The sequence below is a fragment of the Tupaia chinensis genome, unplaced genomic scaffold (assembly GCF_000334495.1).
Source record: "Tupaia chinensis unplaced genomic scaffold, TupChi_1.0 Scaffold000046_3, whole genome shotgun sequence".
NCBI lineage: Eukaryota > Metazoa > Chordata > Mammalia > Scandentia > Tupaiidae > Tupaia > Tupaia belangeri.
The window spans coordinates 6,054,785-6,073,896 of record NW_006159504.1 but is presented as its reverse complement, the minus strand read 5'-3'; the positions used below and the strand labels follow the sequence as shown (position 1 = coordinate 6,073,896).

Sequence of the window (19,112 nt, the reverse complement as noted above, 5' to 3'; positions counted from 1 at the left end):
ACTCTCTTAGAAACAGACACATTAAACTCTTAACAAATGAGCAAACTGAACCCAGTAGTATACCACAAGAACATAATCTGCTCAATTCTCAGCTCACAGGCCACCTGTGAGCCCTGGTCCCCTAAGGCAGGCCTCCCTCATCATCCTCTCTACTTGCTGTGCTTTCCTTCATGGCACTAATCACTGACGTGGGAAGCTGGGGTGCAGGGCCCAACATCCAATGCAGGAACAGCAGCGAACCTGATGCTTTCTCTCACACTCATGAAGAATTGGAGTTGCAGACACAGAGAGGGAATAGCAAAGAGTTTACTGAAGGAAAGAACAGCTCTCAGGCAGGGAAGGGTCCCAGAAAGTGGGCTGCCGAAGAGGAACTGAGGTGAGGGTTTCTATCTTGGTCACCAGGGGCTTTGCTTGGATTTGTTCTCAGAAGGTGCTGGTGCATGCAATCCCCTTGCAGTGGGGTTACATGCTAAATGGGCCCAATTATTCTTCTCCTAATTTTGGCACGGATACAAAGGTTAGGAGACTCTTCCTCTAAAAGCTGTGGGCCATAAAAGACCATTATGTTCTTCCTGGAACTGGTGGGACCTGGAGAAAGCCTTAATTGCTCTATTTGCTTCAGGCCGATCAGGAAGTCACTGCAATGAGCTGTTTCTTGTGAGCCAGCAGTTCAGTGAGAGCTGAGCTCTGCTAAACAGCTGTGTCTCCATCTTGAATCTTAGCCATTCTGTGATCCCATTTTGGGCCTATACCCTGACTATATTCTTCAGGTCCCTGTCTCTTACCTCATCACCACCTGCTATTATAAGTTTACTTGATTTTTGTTAGTATTTCTCTCCCCAATACACTGTAAGCTTAATTAGAATAAAAACTTAATTTGTATTCCCCCAACAAGGGCATGAGCATTCACCAGGGAGAAAGAAAAACTTAAAATATAGAAACCTTTGACCCAACAATTCTACTCCTAGGAATCTTTCCTACAGATATATGTTCACATTTCCCCACAGATGGAAGCAACTATCTTTGCTTGTACCATTTGCATTAAAGTAAATACTTAATAAAATGCTTATTTTGTTCAAAATTTGTATAAATTTACAAAGCTGCTTACTTGCGTGTCTACATCCCATCTTTTGGCAATGTCTCCTAAGACTGAAGGGTATGCTTTCTCTGCCTACCTTTTCCTATCACCATCTCAGTCTCTCCAACTAAAATCTGTAACCAATGGGAAGCGCTAATAAAGACCTTTGTTGTTAATCAAGGTATTGTTTCATTATGAAGTAACTACCTGCTTTCTGTCTCCTACATTGACTGAGAAATCTGGATTTCCAAGTAATACAGAAGAAAGGAACAGCCGTTTATTACACAAATGCATGTTCCAAACTCACTGAAGTTAGGTCATTTCTCAGGACACAGCATATGATGAACCTTAAATGTGAATTATCTGCTGACTCTTTAGCCACACAAAGCACAACCTCACCCTATGAGCAATTCAACTTAAGCACATAAGATCATGTAAGATGACACAAGACAATGTTCTGACTATTTCTGTTTTTAACATTTCAAACTATGCCTCCTCTTTTTAAAAGGCCAACTAGCAAATTATTCTAAAATTATTTTTTTAAAGAATTCACTTATTTAGCTTTATTTATTCACGTATTTATTTATTTTAATTTGATCAGAAAGGGACAGAGTGAGAGAAAGAGAGAGAGGAAAATGAGAAAGCAAACCACCAGGTCTGGGACTCAAACCGTGGTTGGTCATGTGGGAGTGTCCAGCGCCTTAACTACTACGCAACCTGCTGGTCTCTCTAAAATTAAATTTAATGAGCTGAAATGTTTTAATTATTTCAAAAGATAAAATAATTTTGATATATATATTTTTTTTTATTTTGATATTTTAATATTAAGGAATTACTTTATGATTTTTTGAGAGGTTGCTACAGGACACATGTGCTCGCTAGAAAGGCAGAGAGAGACAGAGAGATATAAAGTGAGAAATCAACCCACAGGGGGGATGGCCACATAGCACTCCCTTCTCCTCCATTCTCTTCTCGGGATCTTGGGCATGCATGCACACGCATCCAGTGTGAGTTTAAGCCACCAGGTCCAGGACTCAAACTGTGGTCAACTACATGGGAGTCCAGCAACCCAGCCATTATGCCAACTGCTGGTCCTACTTTATGAAATTATTAACAAATTACTGGGTTGTTGGGAAAGTCATGACACATTTTTGCATAGAAAAATATATCATGACTTTTCTGATGACCCAATACATTAACATAAAACTTGTTAAAAGCACAACATAGTAATTGCTGTGAATGCCTCAAATCAGAGGTCAGTAAATTCCAGCCTGAGTCCAAACCTGGCTGTCACCTGTCTTTATGAACAAAGTTCACCGGCACACAGAGCTCATTCCTTTACTTATGCCCTGCTACTGCCACAATGGCGGAGCTGGGTCATTGTCACAGAGGCTAGGTGGCTCACAACGACTAAAATATTTGCTACCTGAACTTTTACAGAAAAAGCCTGCCATGGGTCAGCAGGTGGCATGGTGATTAAAGTGCTGGACTCCATGTGGACAATCACAGTTCGAGTCCCAGACCTGAAGGTTTGAATATTACACTGGGCACATGTGTGCACATGCCCAAGTTCCCAAGAGAAGAATGGGAGGGAAGGGAATGCAGTGTGGCCATCCCCTGGAGGTGATTTCTCACTTTTCCTCTCATTGTTTCTGTGTCTCTCTTCTATGGTGAGCACAAGCATCCTATGGCAAAAACCTTAAAAAAAAAAAAAAAAGAAAAAAGAAAAGCAGCAGCAGCTTGCTGATTCCTGCCCCTCAGTGACCCAAGCCATTCTTCATAAGGCCAAGACCCTTGGTACCCAAGATATGGCGCAGACCAGCAGCACAGGTATCACACCAAGGCTTACCACTGATGCTGCTTCGCAGGCTGGACTCTAGGCCTACTGAGTTCAAATCTGCAACTTAACAAGATCTCTGTTAACAGTTCAAAAGCACAGTCTTGGGACCAGCAGGCAGCATGGTGTTTAAGGCACTGGACTCCCACATGGTCAATCATGGTTCAAGTCCCGGACCCAGTGACTTGAAAATCACACCAGGCATGTGTATGTGTGCATGCCGAAGATCCCAAGCAGAGAATGGAGAAAGGACTGCAATGTGGCCATTCTCTTTCGGGAGTGATTTCTCACTTCCCCTCTGTCTCTTCTCAGTCTCTCTTGGACGAGCACACACAGCCCAGGCCAAAAAAAAAAAAAAAAAAAGCAATCTTAGACTCACTGAATGCTAGAACTTGAAAGCAATCATACTTTTTAATTAAATTATAAAACATTAAAATTATTTTAAGAGTTATTCTTTAGTGCCATTTAGCCACTAAATATCTTCAGTAAAATGCAAAAACATCTTTGTATTACCTATAAATCTGATCAGTGTGTTATTTCTATATTCAAATCACCAATAAACAAATAAAAGCGCTTCACTGGTAAGGAGAGAGGAGCTCCCTGTCGTCTCTGAATAGACAGTTGTTAGCTGATCATGGATTCATCAGTCGCAAGCCAACCCTCTATCACCGCACTAACCCCAAACTGTGACACTGTCAAATACTGCAGTGGGTCCAGACAACAACACTTCATGGTCAGATCAAATGTGAATTCTGACATTTGCTGAAAATGTAATCTTGATAGTTGTAATAGAATTTATAAAAATTTTCCTTTCTTTTTCAGTTTGCTATACGGTGCATGTGCTTACCAGAGAGAGAGAGAGCAAGAAAGCACCCCCCTCCCAAGGGGGATGGCTATCCCACAATACCTTCTTCTCTACTGTCCTCTAGGGATTTGGGGCACACACACACATGCACCTGGCATGTTTTTCAAGTCATGGGTTGCAGAACTCAAACCATACAGCTAGCCATGTGGGATCCAGCCATCTTAACCATGTCACTGAAGTGGGGGAGCTGGCGTGATCAGGCCCACAACCCATGCTGGTTCTTGCCCAAATGGAGAGGATAGCAAGCAAAGATTATTAGGGGAGGGAAAAGACGCTTCCAACACAATGCGAGGTGTCCCACGTGGGTTGCTGACTTGGGGCTCTCATCAGGGGTTTTCATCTAGCAGTCCAAGCAAGGACTGGCTTTCTAATAAGGAAGCGGACTTCAAAAATAACTCACAAGGGAACCAGCAGTTAGCATAATGGCTATGTCGCTGGACTCCCACGTAGTCGACCGCGGTTCGCGTCCCGGACCCGGTGGCTTAAAAAACTCACGCCGGGCGCATGTGCGTGCGTGCCCAAGATCCTGAGAGGAGAATGGAGGAGAAGGGATTGCGGCGTGACCATCCCCCCTGGGCGGTGATTTCTCGCTTTCTGTCTCTATGTCTCTGTCTGTCTGGCGAGCGCACGCGCCCTACAGTGAAAATCTCTCCAAAAAATAAAAAAATAAAATAACTCACAAGTTGTCTATGAAGTCTGCATTCTTTGTTCCCTTTTTAAACTTGTAATTGGGGTACTTTATTGCTAAAGTTTTCTATAGGGCTAACTGACCTTTAGGATCTGCATTTTTTTAAGTATTATTTAACTTTATTTATTTATTTGTTTGTTTGTTTGTTTATTTCAATTTACCAGAGAGGGTAAGAGAGAGCGAGTGAGCGACCATGCCACCTGCTGGCCCCAGGATCTGCATTCTTTTAACCTTACCATTGGTGCTGCAGACTGTACTCACTGTGGTGAGCTGTGTTCTGTGCAAGCAGTTTTTCGTGCAAGCTAGCTGTGAACACACAGTGAGCGCATAACTGATTACTAGTGAGCACGGTGAATGGTCTCCATTAAAAGCCTGACCAGAGTGACTCCACCTTGACCAGAGCTGGCCCCTTCCCCTGGGCCTATGCCCCAACTGTGTGTGGGGCCTATCTCCCACCTCACCGCCAGAGGGCCTACGTCATTTTCTCATCTGTCATCCAACAGACTTACTCTTGTCCTCCTTCGTGTCTTCCTTCAGTTTTATAAAAGATTTGCTCTCTTGGCTTCTGCTTTTCTTGTAACTATCATCTCCATGGTTTCTTATATTCCAGGCTATTTCCTTACTCAAAATACTTGCATGCTTATTTAGTTAGTTAGTTTTGCCCTAAGGCACATGAACTTGCCAGAGAAGAAACAGATACAGAGGGCGGGAACGTGAGAAATCACCCCACAGTGGGGATGGCCATGCCGCAATCCCTTCTCCTCCACTCACCTTTTGGGATTTGGGGCACACACGCACATGCACCTGGCATGAGTTTCGAGCCACTGGGCCCCTGACTGGAACCACAGTCAGCCATGTGGGAATCCAGGGCCTTCACCACCACGCCACTTGCTGGCCCCATACTTTTATTTTTAAAGACATCTAAGCTACAAGGTATTTATTTTCTGAATACCATCGTACTCAAATAAACAGAAAAGATTAAATTTATATACTTGCTAAGTTTGAAATTACCTGCAAATGGGTCATAGCCTGACGTAAGTGTTGTTCTCCACAGCTAAAAAGAAAGGCTGGTATGCACTGTGCTTCTTAAATAACAGACTTAAATAAAGATGTCATCTGCATCTATTTTATCAACTCTTTCTTAATTTCATTTATTATTATCATTTTTTATTTGCTACAGGGCATATACATCACCAGAGAGAGACAGAGAGTAAGAGGAAAAATGAGAAAGCAAACCACCAGAATAAAAGGTAAAAATCACATATCTCTTTTTTTTTTTAGAGAGAGAGAGAGATTTTTTGCTATAGGGTGTGTGTGCTTGCTGGAGAGACAGAAAAGTAAGAATCCCCCCCCACCCCCCCACCCCAGCTGGGATGACCACACCATAATCCCTTCTCTTCCATTCTTCTCTCAGGATTTTGGGCACACATGCACATGCACCCAGCATGGGTTTTAAGCTGCTGGGTTCAGGATTCAAACTGCAGTTGTCTACATGGATGTCCAGCAACATAACCACTACGTAATCTGCTAGTCCCACTATCCCATTTTCTAAACTTACCATAAACCAACAATAATGAAGACAGGTGTCAAGACAGTCATATAGATGAAGAGAGTCCCAAAATGATATATGTCTCTTGTCAACTGATTTTTGACAAGGGTGCCAAGATAATTCAATGAGGAAAGAATAGTCTTTTCAACAAATGATACCGAGATAACTTCACAGCCACATGCAAAAGAACAAAGTTGGACCCTTACCTCACACCATATAAAAAAGTTAACATGGGTGAAAGATCCAAACTAACAGCTAAACCCACATTAGAGAAACATAGCAGTAAATCTGCATAACCTTAGTTTTCACAATGGATTCTTTAGAATAACACCAAAAGCACAAAAAAAAAAAGAAAAAAAAAAACCAAACTGGGCTTGATCAAAATTTGAAAACCTATGTGCCTCAAAGAGCATTATCAAGAAAGGGAGGGACCAGCAGTTAGCATAATGACTATGTTGCTGGACTCCCACATAGTCAACTGTGGTTCAAGTCCCGGACCCAGTGGCTTAAACTCATGCCGGGCGCATGTGTGTGCGTGCCCAAGATCCCGAGAGGAGAATGGAGGAGAAGGGATTGTGGCATGGCCATCCCCCCTGGGGGTGATTTCTCACTTTCTGTCTCTGTCTCTCTCTGTCTTTCTGGTGAGCGCACGCGCCCTATAGCCAAAAAAAAAAAAAAAGGAGAGAGAAAGAAAGGGAGATGACCATCCAGAAAATGGAATGGAATATTTACAAGTCATATATATGATCAGAGAGCTGTACCCAGAATACATTAAGAAACCTTTACAACTAAGTAATAAAAAGGCAATCCAATTTACAAATGAACCAAGGATTTGAACAGCATTTTCCAAAAAAGATAAATAAATAGCCAATAAGCCTATGAAAAAATGTTTGACATCATTAACTATCAAGAAACATACACAGAAACCAAAATGACATACTACTGCACGCCCACTAAGATGGCTAGAATCAAAGGTCAGATTATAACAAGGGAAAGCAAGCAGGTGGAGAAATCAGAACTCTCATTCACTGCTCGAGGGCATATAAAATTGTGCATGCCCTTTAGAAAACAGTCTGGTTCCTCAAACAGTTAAACATAAAGTTACCCTAGGACACTTCTAGATAACCACCCAAGCAAGAGAAATAAAACCCATGTTCAAGACTCAACGTGTGGCATGGTGATTAAGGCAGGTGGATGCCACATGGCTGACTTCATGGTTTGAGTCTGGATCTGGTGGCTTGAGAAACACACCAGGTGCATGTGTGTGCATGCCCCACGTCCCAACACAACCAAGAAGGAGGGACTACAACTTGACTATGGCCCATGGAAGGTGTTTTCTCACTTCCCTCCTGTCTCTCTCAGGCAAGCACACATACCCTCTGGCAAATTAAAAAAAAAAAAAAAAAGTGTCCAACAAGAACTAGTACAGTAACCATGATTTGGCAGCATTATTCATAATGACCAAAAGGTATAAATTACTCAAATGTCCATGAATTGATAAGTAAAAAAATAAAATGTGATCTTATCTACACAACAGAATATTATTCAACCATATAATGAGGTACTATAAATGTTACTGGAGGAATAAACCTGGAACACATTATGGTAAACAAAAGAAGCCAGACACACACACACACACACACACACACAGAGAGAGAGAGAGAGAGAGAGAAAGAGAAAACTGGACATGGCTTCATTTATATTCCCAATTCTATAACAGGAAAATCCATGGAGAGAGAAAGTAGGTTAGTGATTGCTCAAGGCTGGCTGGGTGGACTGATGGATAGAAAGGTTAACAGCTGAAGTATACAGGATTTCCTTTTGAAGTGATAAAAATGTTCTAAAATTATGTTGATTGCACACACCTGGGAATATACCAACCACTGAGCTGTATACTTTAAATAGATTCATTGTATAGTATGTGAATTATAGCACACTAAAAAAGAAAGATACTTGCACATATTTGGTCATCATAACTTATTATTTTAAAAAAATGGTAAACCTGCAGAGCCCTGGAGGAAAGGTTATTTTTAATAAATGGTGCTAGTTCAATTAAATAATCATGTAAGAAAAAGAATGAATTTTTACCCCTACTTTATAAACCTTACCCCCAAATCAATTCCAGATGGCCTATAAATCTAAATGTAAGAAGTTAAACAATAAAACTTCTAGAAAATAACAGAAAGTGATCTTCGAGACCCTGGCAGGTAAAAACATCCTAACCATGACATACTAGCCATACAAGGAAAGATTAATAAATTGAGTTACATTAAAATTAAGAGCTTCTATTCATCAAGACACTATTAAAGAACAAAATGGCATGCAACAAGGTGGGACAAAAATAGCTGCAATGAATATATACACACGTGACAAAGAACTCCTATTCAGAAAACAAACAGAACTATAAAATGGAAAAGAAAAACAGGATGACCTGAACAGGCACTTCTCCAAGATGCTCAAATGGCCACGGCCATATGAAAAGGTATTCAACCACGTTAATCCGCAAGCAAATACGCACTGAAACCATACAATACCTAAAAGCAAGTGTAGGTAAGGATTTGGAGTAACAGGTATTAAGAGTATAAAATGGGGGCCAGCTATATGGGACATTCATAATAGATTGCTCAAGAGAAACTGGATTGCACATGGCAACCACAGTTCAGATCCCCAGCCCAGTGAGCCTGACACACAAGCACGCACGCGAGTACCCATGATCCCATGGGCTCAGGCTAGAGGAAAGGGATCGCAGTGTCCAGACCTGTGGACGGTGCCCCCCCACCCTCCCTCCCTCCGTCTGTCTCTACTGTGCGTGGTCGCACTCGTGAAGACAAAATAAGTAAAGGGTGTAAAGCGAAATAACAACTTACTTCAAGAGTTCGTAATTCTTCTCATTTAACCTCACAGCATTCTCTCTCCAGAATTTCTCAGATTTGTGCACGGGACTCCATTCCAACCTTCCAGATTTAAGTTCTGAACTGTATTCATCGAATGAGCTGCAAAGATGTTTAAAGAATTCAGAGTTTACAAGAATCTGAGAGTTCTCCAAAATAAAGCAAAATAAAACATCTTCATGATGACTTAATTACAAAGACTGACCATCCTTTGTACATTAAGAAACTACTGCTAGAAAAGGTGGGCCAGCAGGTGGCGTGATGGTTAAGGCGCTGGACATTCCCATATGGTTCTAGGCCCAGACCCGGTGGCTTGCTTTCTCACTTTCTCCCTCTCTCTCTCTGGTAAAAATTAAATGAATGAATAAATAAAATTTTTTTTAAAAGTTTAAGCAGTTTAAAGAACCTCCAACAAATCATGTCAATTTCTTTTCAAGATATTAAGGTATAACGATGCTGTAAAATTTCCATGTCTGCATGAGATATAAAATGAGCTTTGAAAATCCTTATTCCAAACTATATGAAAGCACATCAGTAAACAATAAGATGACCTGTCAGAATTTGTCTGTTCTACATTTTACTATTACTGTTTTAGATTTACATATAATAGTTTGTACTCATTTATGAGACAGAGTGTGGTTTTTCAAAACATGTTTACATTGTATACTGGCCAAATCGGGGTAACAAACACATCCAGCAGCTGAAATACGTATGTTACTTTGTGTGTGCCCCTCCCGAATCCACTCTCCTAACTGTGGGAGTACACACCGCACCCTCACCCACTCTCCTAACTGTGGGAGTACACACCGCACCCTCACGCACTCTCCTAACTGTGGGAGTACACGCCGCACCCTCACCCACTCTCCTAACTGTGGGAGTACACGCCGCGCCCTCACACACTCTCCTAACTGTGGGAGTACACGCCACACCCTCACACACTCTCCTAACTGTGGGAGTACACGCCACACCCTCACACACTCTCCTAACTGTGGGAGTACACGCCACACCCTCACCCACTCTCCTAACTGTGGGAGTACACACCGCGCCCTCACACACTCTCCTAACTGTGGGAGTACACGCCACACCCTCACACACTCTCCTAACTGTGGGAGTACACGCCACACCCTCACCCACTCTCCTAACTGTGGGAGTACACGCCGCGCCCTCACCCACTCTCCTAACTGTGGGAGTACACACCGCGCCCTCATGCACTCTCCTAACTGTGGGAGTACATGCCGCGCCCTCACGCACTCTCCTAACTGTGGGAGTACATACTGCGCCCTCATGCACTCTCCTAACTGTGGGAGTACACGCAGCACCCTCACGCACTCTCCTAACTGTGGGAGTACACGCCACACCCTCACGCACTCTCCTAACTGTGGGAGTACACACCGCACCCTCACCCACTCTCCTAACTGTGGGAGTACACGCCACACCCTCACGCACTCTCCTAACTGTGGGAGTACACGTCGCACCCTCACCCACTCTCCTAACTGTGGGAGTACACGCCGCGCCCTCACACACTCTCTTAACTGAGCGAGCACCCTCACCCACTCTCCTAACTGTGGGAGTACACGTCGCACCCTCACCACTCTCCTAACTGTGGGAGTACACGCCGCGCCCTCACCCACTCTCCTAACTGTGGGAGTACATACCGCACCCTCATGCACTGTCCTCACGGTGGCACACGCTCTCCGGCTTGTCCCCTCACCCACCTCGCTTCTCTACCTCCGATCCAGCTCTCTCCCTCCCCTTCCCAGCTATGCATCACTGCCCCACCTCCTCTTCTGGGCAATTCCATCTCTAGCTTCCCCTGCAGCCAGAGGCCATACAGTGTGTGTCTCTTACAACCTGATTTATTTCACTTGCATGATTTTCTCCAGGTTTGTCTCGATCAAAAATTTCTAGCATGACATGTGAAATGCTGCATTCACCAGACCACTCATGGATTAGTGAACACATATGTAAAAGCACAGTATTTAACAGAAAATGAAACTGTGTCTTCTAATACTATCACACTATAAATACCATAAGCCATGATAAGGCATCACAAAATCACAAGTACCAGCATAATATTTCACAGCTTGACTACCAGCACGGCACACTTACTAGCCCAATTACTCCATTAGAAATTAATTAAAATGTAAAACTTTGTGTATATAACAAGCTACAATGTACTCTAATTAAAAACCTTTCACTATGTAGAGTATCATAATTATTCAACGCTTTACAATATGGAAATGTTTAATGTGGCTTGCCAGCAGATAAGCACAGTGTCAGTACATGTTTGCACTTTCCTCCTGGACTGATTAAAAAGACATGCAGCCCTTTAAATGCTGACTGGTAATTCAACGCAACCAGGATGTACTGAGTGTAGGTTGGTCAGAGTATCCTCTTTGTATAACACAGGAATTTACTTGAGCGTAGGACCAGTGAGTATAGGAGTAAACTAGGGGCACAGCTGCAGTGGCAGAGGTAATAGGGCACTGTGGCATGACTGGAGCCTATGGGAAGGCCCAGGGTTTGGATCCCAGGTCAACTTGAACACACTGGTGTGTCTTGGTGGGGAGAAGATCAAAGTATGGTGGGCCCTGGAGGGTTCCTGTCTGTGCATATGTCTGCCTCTCTCTAGAAGAGAGAAAATCTAAGTGAAATAGTTTTTTTTTTTTTGGAGAGTTTTTTGTTTTTTTTTTTTTTTTTTTGCTATAGGGCGCATGCGCTCACCAGAAAGACAGAGAGAGACAGAGAGATAGAAAGCGAGAAATCACCCCCCCCCGGGGGGGATGGCCACGCCACAATCCCTTCTCCTTCATTCTCTTCTCAGGATCTTGGACACGAACGCACACGCGCCCGGCGTGAGTTTAAGCCACCAGGTCCGAGACTCAAATCGTGGTCCACTACATGGGAGTCCAGCAACATAGCCATTACGCTAATTGCTGGTCCCTCATGAAATGGTATTTTTAACATTCATACCTTAAACATGTAACAATAAAAACAGACAAACCTCATTTGGCTGCACCCATCACCCTATGAGCTTTATGTATGTAACGATGTCTTTCAAATTAGCAAATTCAAGTTGAAAATTAATAAATAATAGTATTTGGCTAAGATAAATTAAATCATTTAGAAAACTAACCATTATTAATCTTGAAAGACAAAAACAGGCCTTGAAGAAAAGACAAGAACATTCTCAGATAAACAAAACCTGAAAGAATTTACCAGCACCAGACCAGATCTCCAAGTTCTCATGGGTGTGCTGTATCAGGAAAATTAAATGCAGACACACAGAAATAAGAGTTCAAAAACTAAGAAAATGGCCAACTTAATCATAGGGACAAGTCTGGAGTGGAATATTATATCCCAGAATTTAATAGGGAAAATTGACCCACAACAGAAAATAAAGTACATGAGACTGAATTGGTGAAGTATAATTTTATGGCTTTTGACTAAAACATTGCTGATTTTCTTGTAGACTTTGTTATCTGGGTGTAAGTATTTGTGTCCTGTCTTGAGATATGGATAGGTTCATGTACCTACCATGTGAACAGTATCCTAACCTGTTTCCTGGCTTTAAGTTTTAAGCAAAGTTTCTTTAGCATTTCTTTGATCTAAGTTAAAACTGGTTTTCTTAATAGTACCAAGTGAACTTGCTATTGAAAGTAGTTAGATTATGTAAGAAATTGTGTGATCAATACAATGTGGGGGGGAAAGGAATGGAAGACAACTGTAGACACCGGAGATACTGTGAGGAGAGGGTGGGAAAGGAAAGAGGGTCAAAAACAGGGGTAAAAACAAAAATACTAGAAACTAGAAATGGAAAATTTTTTATAATAACGCACAATTAAGCCACTATGCAGTATATTCTGGATGGGAAATCACATTTTGTATGCTGTGACGATGCTTAAGGAATGAATGTAAATCAAGTTAAAAAAAAGAAAAGGTTCAGGAAAACAAAAAACTAAAACTGTTTTTCTTGAAATTAAAAATAAAATGCATTAAAAATATTTTACTCGATGACTGCAGTAAGATATATAGCCCCAGCTAGGTGCTACTTTATAGGATGTTCATTCTACTCACTGAGGCTCATGCCTAAAGTTGGGCTTGTGTTCACAGAAATGTATATATCAGCAGTGCTAGCTATGAAAATATTTAGATTAATTAAGATCTTTAGTGACTCAATAAAATGTGGGGGGGGGAAAGTATAGAAAACAAACATAGATCCCAGAGACAGTGTGGGAGGAGAGTGGGAGATGGCAGAGGGTAAGAGATAGGGAATCGGGAACCAGCAGTTAGCGTAATGGCTATGTCGCTGGACTCCCATGTAGTCGACCGCAGTTCGCGTCCCAGACCCAGTGGCTTAAAACTCACGCCGGGCGCATGTGCGTGTGTGCCCAAGATCCCCAGAGGAGAATGGAGGAGAAGGGATTGCGGCGTGACCATCCCCCCGGGGGGTGATTTCTCACTTTCTGTCTCTATGTCTCTCTCTATCTGGTGAGCGCACGCGCCCTATAGTGAAAATCTCTCCCCACCCCACCCCCAAAAAAGAAATAGGGAATCAAGGATGGGGAAAAAAAGCAAAACATACAAGAAATGGAAAATTATTTGTTGACGATAACACGTATGTTGACGTGCTTGATTGAGACAATATGCAGTGTACTCTGGATGGGAAATCTCATTTTGTATGCTGTAATGAAGTACAGTGAATGAATGTAAATAAATAAATTTAAATTAAAAAAAAACAGGTCTTAAATAATTAGTACAGAAGAACTTACCAGTTTTAAAAGTAACTATAATAAAATTTGTAACTACAAAGCTTATTGCCTATTATAGTACAATAAAAGTATCCTTATTTGAAAACAGAAAATGACAAAAATCATTTGCCTCCCTACACAAAACTCCATTACAAACAACTGATAGAGATAACACCTCCTATCTGTATTAAATCTTCTGAACCTTGGAATTAGGTCTACTTTCTGAGCTGCTAGAACTTCATAAGAAATCCTGCAAGGTTCACATTTTTCCTACTATATAGCAAAGGAAAACAGTCTTGGAAAAAATGAAGAATTTTGTGCATGCTACACAAAGAGAAAGTAGTGGAATAACTCAAATCGAATTCAGCCTGGTTCTCAAACCCTAGTCCATCTATGGAGAAACGTTTATCCTACAGAATGGCTCTTTTAAAAATAAGTCAAGGGAACCGGCAGTTAGCGTAATGGCTATGTCGCTGGACTCCCACGTGGTCGACAGCGGTTCGCGTCTCGGACCCGGTGGCTTAAAAACTCACGCTGGGCGCGTGTGCGTGTGTGCCCAAGATCCCGAGAGGAGAATGGAGGAGAAGGGATTGCGGCGTGACCATCCCCCCTGGGGGGTGATTTCTCACTTTCTGTCTCTATGTTTCTCTCTGTCTGTCTGGGAGTGCACGTGCCCTATAGCGAAAATCTCTCAAAAAAATAAAAAAATAAAAAGTCAAGAGTCAGGTGGTGGCACAGTGGTACCACAACTCAAGCCACGTGGGGAAGGTCCATGGGTGGACATCCCAAAGACTCCCTGAGCACCTGGACATGTGCACATATGCCAGTGATGTGAGCGGGCTGAGACAGGGTGTAGACTGCAGCATGAAGACCCTGCTGAAGGTCCTCTTCTCTTTCCCTATCTTTCCTCCCTTCTCTTTCCCCATATTCTCTCTCTCTCTCTCTCTCTCTCTCTCTCTCTCTCTCGGAAGAAATAAATACGTAATTTAAATTTTTTTAAATGTCAACAGTTTAAAAACAAAGAATGAGTCCAGCAGGTGGTATGGAGCTCAAGGTGCTGAACATCCACATGGCCAACTGCAGTTCAGGTCCAGGACCTAGTGGGTTGAAAATCACGCTGGGCACATGCCCCAAATTCTGAGAGGACGATGGAGGAAAAGGGACTACGGTGTGGCCACCCCCTCCCCATGGGGGGGTGAGTCTGACTTTCCCACTCTCTGTCTGTCTCTAGACAGCAAGCTCGTGTGTACTACAGTTAAAACCCAAACACACACACACACACACACAAATGGGAAGAGCATCAAGATATTACTAAACAGAAAAGACCCAGCATATGTGAACCCTGTGGAAGGTGGGGTGGGAGGCAGGCAGGGAGAGCAGCTAGGAGGCTGTTCAGGTGCAAACACAGGAAACCAAAGGGAAACAGGACTTGGCAGGGAGGGGAGTGGATGTGGTGTGGAGTCCTTCCACACTCTACAAGGGTTTTGGCCTCCATTGTGTTTACATTATTTAAAAGTTTTGAATATAAAAAAATAAAAATAAAATTGAGTGTATAGAATCCCCCTCCCCCCTAAAAATAATAAAAAAAATAAAAATATAAAACAGAGAAAAACACTCTCTCCACATATGGGCAACCTCCTTTGCAAGTTAACAAACTACCACTGCTATTTAAGAAGACCTCCAAGGAGTCCCAGGGTGAGGCCAACATCCGGAGAGAAGGCAGCTCTGATTTTAGACAACAGAAAGCGCGGGAAATATTTCTGAGTAAGAACAAGTAACACGCAGCTCTGACCAACTGTTGCCCAGGAAGGCTGATGTCTTCATCAAAGACTGAACACGTTCCGGAGAAATCCCGACTCACGCACAGGCCGAAACACGTTCAGATCTTCTCACAGTGCTACGCGTGCGAAACAAAGCCCAGCGGACCGGCATGAGAGGAAGAAAGCGCGCCACACCTGAGGTCCTGGACGCTCTCGCCCAGCTTCTCCAGCAGGAACTTGATGTCCTCGCTGATGTCCTCATCGTCGTACTTCTGCTGCTCCAGGTTCTCCAGCTGCTTCAGCACTTTGCACTGGATCATGGCCAGCGCGTACTCCTGGCGGGTTTCCCTTTCCGTCGATTTTTCTAAAAAGTTCTGGGTTAGACAAAGAGATGGTGAGGAACGACACATCATGTGATGTTCTGGGTTCCGCGGAACCTTTTCCAGCTCTCTCCTCCTAGTCTCAGGGTGGACTGCCCCTCTCAGTGACGGCTGCACCTTCTCTGTCCTTTAGATCCTCTTCCCAGCTGAGCGTCTGTCCCACCTCGGCAGCCTGCTTCTCACCACTGCCCTGCTTCCTGGACGTCACTCATCACGGACCCAGATGGGCCTCAGCCGTGAGCGCGTTCCCAGCTGAATCCATCGCGTCCTTTCTGTCCCTGTCCCTGTCCTGGCACGGTGAACTCTCACTCTGTTCCCCACCTAGAGCACATAAGCTACTAAGAAAGAACATTTCTTCAAGTGTTTCTCAGTTTCCAATCATCTTTTCCTCTCTCTAATCAATCTTTGAGAGCACAAAGAACAATTTTAAAACTGTATGGCTTGGGACCAGCAGTTAGTGTAACGCCTATGTCACTGAACTCCCATGTAGTTGCCGCGGTTCGAGTCCCGGACTCACTTAAACACATCGGGCACAGGTGCGTGCGTGCCCAAGATCCCAAGAGGAGAATGGAGAAGTGACTGCAGCAAGGTCATGCCCCCGGGGGGTGATTTCCTGTTTTCTGTTTCTTTGTCTCTCTCTGTCTTTCTGATGAGCGCACGCACACGCCCTATAGCAAAAACCTCTCCCCCCCCAAAAAAAAAAACTGTCTTGTTTGAACAGTTCTAAGAAAAGTTTTATGACAGTTAGGTCATTTTTAAAGGGTTTTTGCCCTGTGATTTTCTATTTTTGATAGTACTTAGGAGGGTCAGCTGGGGTAGCTGGACCCCAACAGCACAGTTCAAGTCCTAGACCCAGCAGTTTCAAAAACACACCAGGTGCATGTGTGTATGTGCCCAAAATCCTGAGAGGAAAATGGAGGAAAAGGGTCTGCAGCGTGGCCACGCCCTGAGGGGGTCATTTCTCACTTTCTCCGCCTCTGCGGTGCACACAATGTGCCCTATAGCAGACTATTACAAAACGAGAGCACTTAGGAAAATGCTAATGAGCCCACGGATTTATAAAAATAAACAGTTCCATGAATCAACCAATATTTCTTGGTTAAGAAAGACTAGGCTAAGCTCTAGGACCAAAAACAAAAGAGACAGGCTCTGCTCTCAAGAAAGCTACTTTCATCAAGCCTGTAACCAAGACCCGTCAAATGCTGAAAAGAATCATGCCGAAATAGTTCACTCCAGATCAAATCACCAAGCTCACAATTTCTTTCTCTGTCTACAAGCAAGTATTCCCCAAGCACAAGCACAGAAACAAGTTCAGCTTAGCACGTGGCAGTGAGACCGAGTCTTCCCTTTCTGTTTCCATCAGATTTTAAGCTCTTTGTGAGCAGTGTGCCTTATTTTTCTATCATCTGTGCTTGACTCAATATTTAGGTCAAAGTTGCTACTCAATAAAATATCTGTGAACCTCATAATCCTCCTCACTGTTTGCATGCATCTATAAATGTCACAAAAGACTTGCAATCCTTTTCTTATTTTAAAAGCCAAAGAGCACATGTGCTCATCAGAGAAAGAGAGAAAGAATCCCCTCAATCCTTTTTCTTCCATTTCTCCACCCCACCAGGTTTTAGGCATGCACACATGCTCACCCGGCATGTTTTCCAAGCCACTGGGGCCGGGATTTGAACCACAATCAGTCCCTATGTATATCACTAAGCTACTGTGTTACAGGGTTGGTTCACTTGTGATTTTTTTTTAATTGTAAAAAGACAATAAATAAGGTTAAGATAGCATAACCAAATCAGTTTGTTCTTAGAATTACTTCAAAACTAAAACATGAATTTCCACTCGGGTATGATGGACTAAGAACCTGCTGGATGAACTCTCTTACAGAAAAGAACTATACAACCTGGACAGACTGAAAAGCCACCACCTAAAGGAGTGGTGACAGAAGTAGGCAGGCTCTGTGTGAGGGTTTCGCTTGCCGAAAGGAGGGGAATCAGGGAATAAACAAGTAGGTCCCTACCACTGCAGGTTTCATCTGAGGCTAATACAGTCTGTGCTTCAGGCCCAACGGCAATTAGAGAACCCACAGGACAGAAGAAAAACAGTTTTTCTGCGCTGGGGAAGCAGAAACGTGAAGCTGGAAAATCATGAATACTAAAGAGAAGGGCGAGAATTTCAGAAAACAGGGAGCAATAAAGGGGACCAAATTCTTTCTTTCTTACTTTCTTTCCTTATTTTATGTTTTATATTATTTTTAAATTTTCTATAGGGCACATGCACTCACCAGGGAGAGACAGAGAGACAGAAAGCAAACCATCAAGACTGGGACTTGAAACTCCAGCATCTTAACCACCATGCAACCTGCTCTGACCCTGAAAGGGAGCCACATTCTATCTATTCTCATCTCTGACCAACCCCTGACACATACATGTACAGAACAGACTTAAAGCAGCTCAACTGAAGACAAAAGATTTGAACTGCCGTCAGAGCTGACACCCAAGAAGCGAAGTCTACAGCTCAAAGTCCACCATGAAAATCTGAGCTAAGACAAAGGAAGCAATACCGAGACCAGCCGGTGGTGTGATAATTAAAGCGTTGGACCCCACATGGTCAACAGCAGTTTGAGCTCCGGACCTGGTGGCTTAAAACTCATGCCGGGTGCATGTGCTAGCATGCCAAAAAATCCCAAGAGGAGAATGGAGAAGGAACTGCTCCCGAGTGTGGTTTCTCACTTTCTCGCTCTGTCTCCAGTGAGTGCACCTGATCTACAACAAAAATCTCTCTACAACCGAAAAAAAAAAAAAAAAGACAAAGGAAGCAATACATACTGGAGAGAAATAGCAGGGTACAGACTCTCCAGAGTAGCATACATCATATCTTACATACAATGCAAATTACCCAATAAACAGAAAGACACAAAAAAATGGAATACACTCTCAGAAGAAAACCAAGCGAGCCATCCCCAGGACGAGCCAGATATTAGAAATAACAGGCAATAATTTCAAAGCAATGACTATAACAATCCCCAATGAATTAAAGTATGATTTCAAAGACTTAAAGTCTCAAATGAAAAACTTGAAAATAGATTAAAATTATCCAAGAAAAAGAACAAAAAGATAAAAAGGTTTTGTAAGAGATAAGCAGTTCTGAAACCTATTAGGTTATGCCCAATGCTTCAACATATGTGCGATTCAAATAACAAGAAATGGGAGAAGAGAATAGGGATAAAATCTTACCTGAAGAAATCATGATTGGTGCTGGCAAGAAGCATGATGGTTAAGGGCGCTGGACTCCCACATGGCTGACATGGTTC

At 43.0% G+C, this 19,112-nt stretch overlaps 1 protein-coding gene across 3 annotated transcripts in view; it reads right to left on the bottom strand.

The window, feature by feature from the left end:
• ATP6V1H (ATPase H+ transporting V1 subunit H) overlaps positions 1 to 19,112 on the bottom strand; it is a 137,909-nt gene that overhangs the window by 46,170 nt on the left and 72,627 nt on the right. For all 3 annotated transcript variants that reach the window (XM_006140886.3, XM_006140887.3, XM_027773809.1), the window contains 2 exons: positions 15,615 to 15,793; positions 8,885 to 9,010 (listed from right to left, as the gene is read on the bottom strand). In XM_006140886.3, coding sequence (XP_006140948.1) covers positions 8,885 to 9,010; positions 15,615 to 15,793 — 305 coding nt within the window. The remainder of the gene's footprint in view (positions 1 to 8,884; positions 9,011 to 15,614; positions 15,794 to 19,112) is intronic.